Below are 8853 nucleotides of genomic sequence, written 5' to 3'. Positions count from 1 at the left end.
TAACTCCATTATCATTACTAATTTCATGCAAGCTCTCATTCCCAATTTTTGGTTTGAAAATGTCTTCCCTCCCTACTTTGGCATTGAAATCTCCTAACAAAATTTTCATAGGGTACTTCATGAATTTATCAAATACATGTTCTAGTTCTTCATAGAATCTGTCCTTTATGTCATCAATTTTATCTTCTGTTGGGGGGTGAACGTTCATAACAATGATATCACACCAGCGACCTTTTAGTATTATATATGATATCCTATCACTAACGAACTCTACCCTCTTAACTGCTGATACGATTCTCTTATGTACGAAAAAACCTCTACCTAATTCATGATTTTCATTCCTCTTTCCATAGAAAAATGTACAGTCTCCTGCTGGTGCGATGCCACCTCCGTCCCATCTGACCTCCTGTACTCCCGCTAAATCTAACTTATATTTTAAGATTTCTTCCGCCACTGCCATGAGCGAACCTGCCCTATACAAACTTCGTACATTCCAAGTGCCAAATCTCATATCCATTTTCTTTAGCTTAGGTCGTTTACCCAAGGAATCAGTCCAGGTCCGAGGCTTTGTGTTCATTTTCGTAACATAATTATTTCTTACGGTGAGTAGTTGTAGCCCCACGCCCAACCCCCAAGCTGGAGGGCCACCCATTGTCGGCTATCCGCGACTGCTTATTCAATACATTCACAGCTTCCCTCCAAAACTGGAGGGTGTCTCCTCCATCCGCAACCTGAGGACGCGCTATGCCGTGGTGACAGGGACCCACCTAACATGGTTTCAGACCCACTACGTCTCAGAAAATCTGGTAGCGCCGGGAATTGAACCCGGGCCTCTGGATCTGTAGCCAGGAACTCAGGCCACTAGACAAAACTTAGGAAATCTGCTTTTGATCAGTTTTTTCCAAGTTGTGATACCAGTGCGTTTGATTTCAACCATTTCGTATAAGATACCAAACATATTGTCAGACTAAATTGTTACTGATATTTTGTAGTACCCTGTGACCTGCAGCAGTCCCTAGGGACCTAATTTCACCTGCCTCGGTTCAATTACTCTGTTGTGCACTCTGATTATGTAGCAGTGCATAACTTTATAATATTTGAAGAGACTTTATTCTTACGCCACCGCCTAGCCTTCTGTTAATTGTGTGGTGCTTCTATTGCAGATCGCTTCATGACATGTCAAGATGCGGCTGTGGGGCCCACCCAGCCTCTTATCCAATGGGTACTGGGGATTATTTCCCCCCGGGCCAAAGTGACTGTAGCGTGAATTTGACCACTCACCTTAATCTAGTGCCGAGGTCAAGAATTATGGAGCCATACATCCATTCTCCCATAATTCTTCATGTCGTAGTGCTTAATTACAAATGGATACGTTTATACTTCTATCGTTCACATGTTAATATAATTAAGAATTAACATTTATATGGTATTCCGTAAATTCCCATATGGTATTTTTCAGTCGGTTCATCACTGAGCACAATTTTTAATCGCTCTGACAATGATATTTTTATTTGCGATTATTGGACTTCTGAGTTACTTTGTTTTATTGTTACTCAAGAATACTTACGAGTATGTGAATGTCAAAATCTAGAATTTTAGTAATCACAAGCACAATTTAAGTTCTTGTTTCAGTATAGGGACCAGTGCAAATCTCTTGTGAATATGGCAATAAACCTTCGAGTTCAATAAAACGTTGGGAAATTCTTAAGTAGCTAAGCTACTGGCTGTGTGTGGGTGGGTGGGGGACAGGGCCAATCAGTGAATGAGTGCCCATTCTCAAATCACTCCAGTAGAGGGTGAGTAGCTAGTTGTAGTCAAACCCTCCCTCTGGTCAAAGAGGAGACCCCATTTCAAAACACGTAGAAGATCTTGGAAAGAACAATCATGGTTTCTGACGGGACCTGAAACCAACATTGACGGCGCTGGCGATAGCCAGCAACAATTTACAGGATAGGCTGGATTACTGGAGTCGAATCAGTCATGAGTCGTATTGTTAGCAGCCGGTACCTAGCAACGACTAGTGAACGAACAGAAGACTCTTTGTGCCCTGTAGTTATGGTGATCTATGGCGTGCGTAAATCAGCGAGACTGTTGTAGCTGCGAGTTATAAGAGTTCAATAAATCCCATATCTAGTCACGAACACGTGACAGTGTCAGTCGTTGAGTCGTAGGTAGCGGGCCCAGTCCGACAAAGATTGCTGTTGTTCGGAAGGGTACTGACTACCTGGAGTTGGACCGTTTGCTGCTGTCCTTCTTGCCGGCCTGAAGGTTTGGCAGATCCTTCTGCCGCTTCTCCGTTTCCCTCCAGATGCGCCAGTACAAGATGCACATCACCGTCACGGGGACGTAGAACGCTGCGATTGCTGTCCCGAATGTGATGTAGTGGTTCGTTTCGATGAACTGGATGTAGCACTCACGGTCGGGAACTGTGCGCTCTCCCTCGATGTACGGCCACGAGTAAATCCACGGTGGCCACAGCAGCAGGGAGATGCCCCACGCGCATCCTGTAAGGTATGCCGAGAAGTTTAGTTAGGGGAGAGTGTACGTTCTGCAGGCTTGAGGCAGAACTGGGCAATCTGAAACTTCCAGGGAGAACTGGACATTTGCAAGCTCGAGGCAGAGCAGGACGTTCTGCAGGCTTGAGGCAGAACTGGGCAATCTGAAACTTTCAGGGAGAACTGGACATTTGCAAGCTCGAGGCAGAGCAGGACGTTCTGCAGGCTTGAGGCAGAACTGGGCAATCTGAAACTTTCAGGGAGAACTGGACATTCTGCAAGCTCGAAGCAGAGCAGGACCTTCTGCAATCTTGGGGCAGAACAGGATATTCTGTAAACTTGGGATAGAACTGGACATTCTGAGGCTATTAGGCTGAATAGTGCATTTTGCAAGCTTGAGACAGAGCAGGATATTCTGCAGTTTTAAGAAAGAACTGAACTGGACATTCTCCAAGCTAAGTGGAACTGAATATTCTGTACGCTTAAGGCAGAACTGAACATTCTGCGGCCGAGAATGGAAGGAGGAAAAAGAGATATAAAGAAAAGGAGGAGAATCAGTTGTAGAAGAATGAAGGAAGGCAATGAAAAGAAGATGTAGGAACGAGATGAGAAATTGAGAAATAGAGGAGGGATAGGGAGAAAATGGAGATGAAAAATGAGAGGAAGAACAAGTTGACGAAGAAGACGAAATTGAAGGAGAAAAGAGGAGAGTAAATTATATGAAGAAAGAAAAGGAGGATGAAAAGCAGAAAGAGGTAAAAGTAAAGTAAAGTAAAGTAAAGTAAAGTGAAGCTATCCTTGTAACAGGCCGTGAAGGCCCATTAAAATGAAAACAGAGATCAGAAGGCTAAGAGTGAAGAAAACGAAATTGTGGAACTCACCGATCATGATGGCGGCCCTGTTGGTGGTTCTCTTCGCCCTGTACGTGAGCGGCCTCGTGACCGAGAAGTACCGGTCGAAGCTGATGATGAGCAGGTTCAGCACGGAGGCGTTGCTGGCCAGGTAGTCGAGTGCGAGCCACGTATCACAGATGTGCGGTCCTAGGGGCCAGTACCCGAAGATGGTGTACACTGTGAACAGCGGCATGGAGATGAGGCCGATTGCGAAGTCCGCGACTGCGAGGCTGAACAGGAAGTAGTTGCTGATCGTCTGCAGCTGCTTGTCGATCTTGAAGGAGATCATCACCATGGAGTTGCCCACCACTGTGACGAGACTCAGTGCGCCAGCTACGATAGCTAGCACCACCATCTGGGGGATGGAGAAACGACCGGGCCCCTCGGGCATCGTGGGCCCCAGGGAGGTGTTCAGCACCCCGTCTACAGAACCGTTCAGCATGGTGATCAGCAGGAGGTTACGTTGTCCGTACCGTCACCACTGGAACGCAGAGAGCACGTGTAAGGACTGAAGCTGGCTAGGCTATACGGCGTCACGGCCCAGCGGCCAATATTTTTCATAAGAGATCTCCTTCCACGCCAGGAATCGAAACCCGATTATCCGGTTTTCCGGTACTGACTGAGCTGCCCGGATTTCCATCAGTGAATAAAGCGATGTCCTAAGACAGAATAAGCAATAAGCAGATGTAACATGACAGAATTAGCAATAAGCATATGTAACATGACAGAATGAGCAATAATCAGATGTAACATGACAGAATTAGCAATAAGCATATGTAACATGACAGAATGAGCAATAATCAGATGTAACATGACAGAATGAGCAATAATCAGATGTAAAACGACAGAATGAGGAATAAACATGTGTAAAATGAGAGAATAAGCAATAATCAGATTAAAAGGACAGAATAAGAAATAAAAATGTGTAAAATGAGAGAATAAGCAGTAAGCAAACGTAGGGTTGTTCTGGTGCGGGTCGGCCTCCTTGTTGAAACAGAAGCAGAAATGCAAATCTAAACGCAGGACGTTCAAGAGGAAGATGATGTAGAGCGGCAAGAAGGGGGAGGTGGAGTAGGAGGAGAAGAATGAGTAGAAGGAATCAGGACGGAAGAATATTATGAAGAGAGGGAGGAAGAATATACGGAGATGATGCGGACGAAGATAAGATGAAAGAGAATGAGGAGGAAGCGTAGATAGAAGGAATATGAGGAGCTGAATGATGCGGAGAAGGGTATGAAGAAACAGGAAAAGAAGAAGAGAGAAATGAGGAGGAAGAGGACATCAGGAGAAAACATAATTGTGAAGACTCCAGAGGAAAAGAATAAGAATAAGAAAGGAAAGGAGAGCAATTAAGAAGACAGTGAGATTTACTCTTGCTGCCGCGGATCTGAGAGCGGATAGCGGTTGGCATCCTAAATTTGAAATGCGTTCCTGCCCTTTATATAACTCGCTCGTTATAATTTTGTCACTCCGAAAGTTAACCCCCCCCCCAATGTTCTGCGTCATCACCACGTGTGACGTCGTACCTTACGACTGAACATCAGAAAAGGAGTCTGGTTAGACAAAGCTGCGTCTGCTTTATGCCAGCCTCTGTTTTCAGTAAGTAGCGTAAAAATAAAAACTAACCCAGTTACAAAATTAAACTTTCATGTATTTTAGGGACACCTGCATCTGCCCCTTTTCTTCTCTTTTCGTATCTGCTTAAAAGAGATTTTCGGCCAGACGTCACGGTCGAGTGACCTTGGCCGTGGGAGTACAAGTGTGAAGTTCGGTTGCTGGTTGCTAAACCAAGTCCACATAAAGTGCGTTTTGTTTATACAGGGAACTAAAAAGGCAGTTCTTGTGTCTTTGCAACAGCTATTTGTGAATAGGCAGCGTGGTCAAATTCGGTGTCTGAGATCCCAGTATGATTAAAGTACTTGTGAGAGAATTTCGATAATTAAAGTTGGTAAACTTGATTTCCAAGAATTCAGAATATTATGGAAACCAGTCCAAATGTGCTACCTCTGATCTGGTTCAGTACCTTACTGGCTTATATACAGTGTCTAAAACATCCGTGAATATGTAAGGTAATCAGATAGTGAGGCATAACTTCTCATAATCATTATCAAATTAATTCATTCGTCAATGGCTCTACAGCTCTTTGTTGGGCTCTGGCCTATTCTTTAATTTCGTAATCTTTTTACGCAGACGGTAGGACTCCTTGGACGAGTGATCAGCTCGCCGCAAGGCCGCTACCAGAGCAACACACACAGAATAAACGCAAACGCAAGACATCCATGCCTTGAGTGGGATTCGAGCCCATGATCCCAGCTTTCAAGCGAGCGAAGACAGTTCATGCCTTAGACCGCGCGGCCACAGTGACCTGACACTATTAAATTATTAGATTATATTTCCAACACTCGGTGGGAGATCTCGCCAACACACAAGAACTTTGTTCTATAATGATGTGACTTGACCACAGTCCCGCCTGCCATACACCACCTAATGCGAGAGCTATGCAGGGTGTCCCAGGAGGAACTGTCAGTATTGTGGGAGGTCACAGTATCGGTCATTCTAAGCAGAAAAGTGTATACATGTACATGCATCCTATTCCGAACGGTTTCCGAGGTACAGCTATTTCACTGTGCACTGCATTGTACACTGTACAGACGAGCAACACGCCATGTCCTCACACGAGTTGCACCGAGATAGAGCTATTTCACTGTTCAGTACACTGTACACTGTACAGACGGGCAACACACCATGTCCTCACACGAGTTGCAAAGTGCATTGATGTTGCTGGTGGAATTTTCGATAATGTATTATACTAGATAAACTATACCATCTTTGTCACTTGAATAATAAATACCGGTATTAGAAACAGTAAGTGATATCTCTTTCTTATCGACAATTTTGGAACTGTGCAGTGAAATAGAACCATGTCGGAAACCGTTCGGGATAGGACATACAGACTACAGACTACCAGACTACATGGCGTCAGATCCAGGAGGAAAAATAAGGCAGGAAGAAAAAGAGAGCATTTTTTATTTATTTCCAGGTCTGAGAGGATAGATCTCTCCCCTTCCTTCCTCCACCTCCTTCATTTCCGTTTCCCCTTAACGTATCTTCGTGGAAGCGATGTCGATTCTAATCGTAAGGAGTAAATTAGGCCCGTAGAGAAGTTAACACTTTTCATGTGTGTTCTGAATGCTCGGAACTTAAAACTATCTCATGAAAAGAGTTTTTATTTTTGTTTACATTTTCTAAATTGTTTTAGAGCTAATAGTGTGGGACAGTCCTAATTGCATATACACCAGGAGACCACATCTACAAGAATTCTCTTGGTTGCACATGTTTAGACCTGCATTAAACATTGACACAAGGAGAACCGGACTAAGCGCCCTTGGGCACGGCTCTGCAGTGCCTTCTTTAATTTACATGCGGCCAACCGATGGCCGGCCACTTCGGATACTTTGCCTTTCACCTTGCCACATATTCTTCTCTTTATTATTGCTAGTGGGGTGGGACTAAGTCCCTTGTACTGCGGCCACTTCTGGCCTATTATACCAGCCCCAGATGATAGGTGAGGGTGATTGTGGAGCAATTGGTGGAATGAAGATTGGCAGGGGAAACCGAAGTACTCGGAGAAAACCTGCCCCAGCGCCACTTTGTCCACCACAAATCCAAATATTCTCCTCAACACCCTGTTCTTAAAGAACCTCAGTCTATGTTCCTCCCTCAATGTCAGAGACCAAGTTTCACACCCATACAGAACCACACGCAAAATTATAGTTTTGTATATTCTAATTTTTATGTTTTTGAAAAGCAGACAAGAAGACAGAAAGTTCTCGACTGAATGGTAGCAAGCATTACCCGAGTTCAATCTCCTCTTAATTTCCTCCTGAATCAGGTTTCGATCCTGTGCTTCCTATAGTTAACTTAAATCCTGTCTTGAGTCAATAATATAAACATTGTGCAAGGTGTAACGTGATTCCGGCAATTGTAGTGCAAATGCAACTGACGAACTGCGCGGTGCCGTATAAAACATATTCATGACCAACCTCTGAAAATGCTATACTGAATTCTTGATATCGCTTTCCAAATTTTAAAAACCTAACGAAAAATTTATGAAGTATCACCATAATTGATTACGTGCCTCTGCTTCAGAGTAATGTAGCCGCGCTCTGAATGATTGAGCTGTCTCGTATCCAATAAGGTTCATTTTCGAAGTTTCTAAATTACATTCTTACAGCTCGCAAGATGTTGGACGTGAAAGTCTGGAATATTGAGTTAATTCTGATTAACAGAGGCCTCTGTTTGTAAGTCTGGTAACTTTGATAACGGAAACTATGTGAGAAGTGTTGAGGGCTCTGTCGATAGAAGTGAATGCTAATTCATATCTCCTGTTTAAGGAGAATCGATTATCCTCCTAAAACCTTGACAAAAGAAATTACTTTTCAGCCTGGAAGGAGCTCGAGCTAACTAATCCATCATGACAGTGTTGCCACTACGACTGATTGATTCATTATTTAACCCTTAGAACACATGAGCTGCCGTATTTAACATTAAAAAGTCTGCAATTTCCCAGAGACTGCATTAATGTGTTACACACGGCTATAAGACTATACTGCACTAACCCAGTGGCCTATGTAATGGAGGAGCAGTGTGTTTTCTGTGAGCTATAAATGGAAATTTTAAACACGCTTGCAACTTTACAGAGTGTCGGTTACTTGCGCTCAGTTTGTCGATCCGTCCGTATGCATGAAGACTTCTAGAAGGGCTGGAAAGTTTTTATTGCCGCCTGTGTTTTGCTGCTCTGTTGTTTGGCTTACCTTTCGACATTTAAGACTGAGGCGATATGTTCGTCCGAAACGTCGGACGTTTTTCGAACTGTGCGGTGTTTCAACCCAGAACAGATCACGCTTTATAGTTACGGCTGTGAGGCCCCCTGACCTAATTATATTGTAGTTTAAATAAATGCATGAATAACTTAGCCGTCTTTTTATAATCAGTCTCGAAAAATTTGCTTTTATATTTCTTCCAAGTAATTCCATTCTAATGTGTATCTGTATTTCTTCTGACAAGGAATGGTTATCCCTAGACCAGCAAGCCTATAACAAATAAGATTACTCTATTACTATTTTCATTTTACCGTTGGAATCTACGGGACTTTCTCTGGTTTTTTTTATAATTGTTTCTGCAGAACCCTGCTGTTAAACGTACACTGGACAAGCTTAGTTAGTTAGTTAGTTAGTTAGTTATTAAAGAGGGTGGGTTTCCCCATGCACTTAGACCTGTAGTGGTCCATTGTGCTTCCCTCTATGATTTCTACCAGCCTCTATATCCTACCGGTATTGGTGCTTACCATCAGTCCCGCCCAGCCAGCGAGACCGGCTCTACTGGCTGAGAAGTATCTATAATGCTTCCCCCATCTACCGGAGGTATTAGTGACTGCTGTTGGGCGGGAAACGTCCGCAATTTTG

The 8853-nt window shown here is 43.7% G+C and overlaps 2 protein-coding genes across 2 annotated transcripts in view; one reads left to right on the top strand and one right to left on the bottom strand.

The window, feature by feature from the left end:
* Window positions 1-8853, top strand: part of LOC111872451 (activator of 90 kDa heat shock protein ATPase homolog 1) — a gene marked incomplete in the record, with an annotated part of 156594 nt that overhangs the window by 51070 nt on the left and 96671 nt on the right.
* The window catches only part of LOC111872452 (muscarinic acetylcholine receptor DM1), a 97709-nt gene that overhangs the window by 21157 nt on the left and 67699 nt on the right, over window positions 1-8853 (bottom strand). Inside the window, exons 2-3 of the mRNA XM_033754701.1 lie at window positions 3377-3869; window positions 2225-2504 (exon numbers count right to left, since the gene is read on the bottom strand). Of these exons, the coding sequence (XP_033610592.1) occupies window positions 2225-2504; window positions 3377-3830 (734 nt within the window). The 5' untranslated portion in view covers window positions 3831-3869. The remainder of the gene's footprint in view (window positions 1-2224; window positions 2505-3376; window positions 3870-8853) is intronic.

The sequence above is a fragment of the Cryptotermes secundus genome, unplaced genomic scaffold (genome assembly GCF_002891405.2).
Source record: "Cryptotermes secundus unplaced genomic scaffold, Csec_1.0 scaffold505, whole genome shotgun sequence".
Lineage (NCBI taxonomy): Eukaryota > Metazoa > Arthropoda > Insecta > Blattodea > Kalotermitidae > Cryptotermes > Cryptotermes secundus.
The sequence above is the reverse complement of the archived record's forward strand: the minus strand, read 5'-3'. Positions and strand labels throughout refer to the sequence as shown.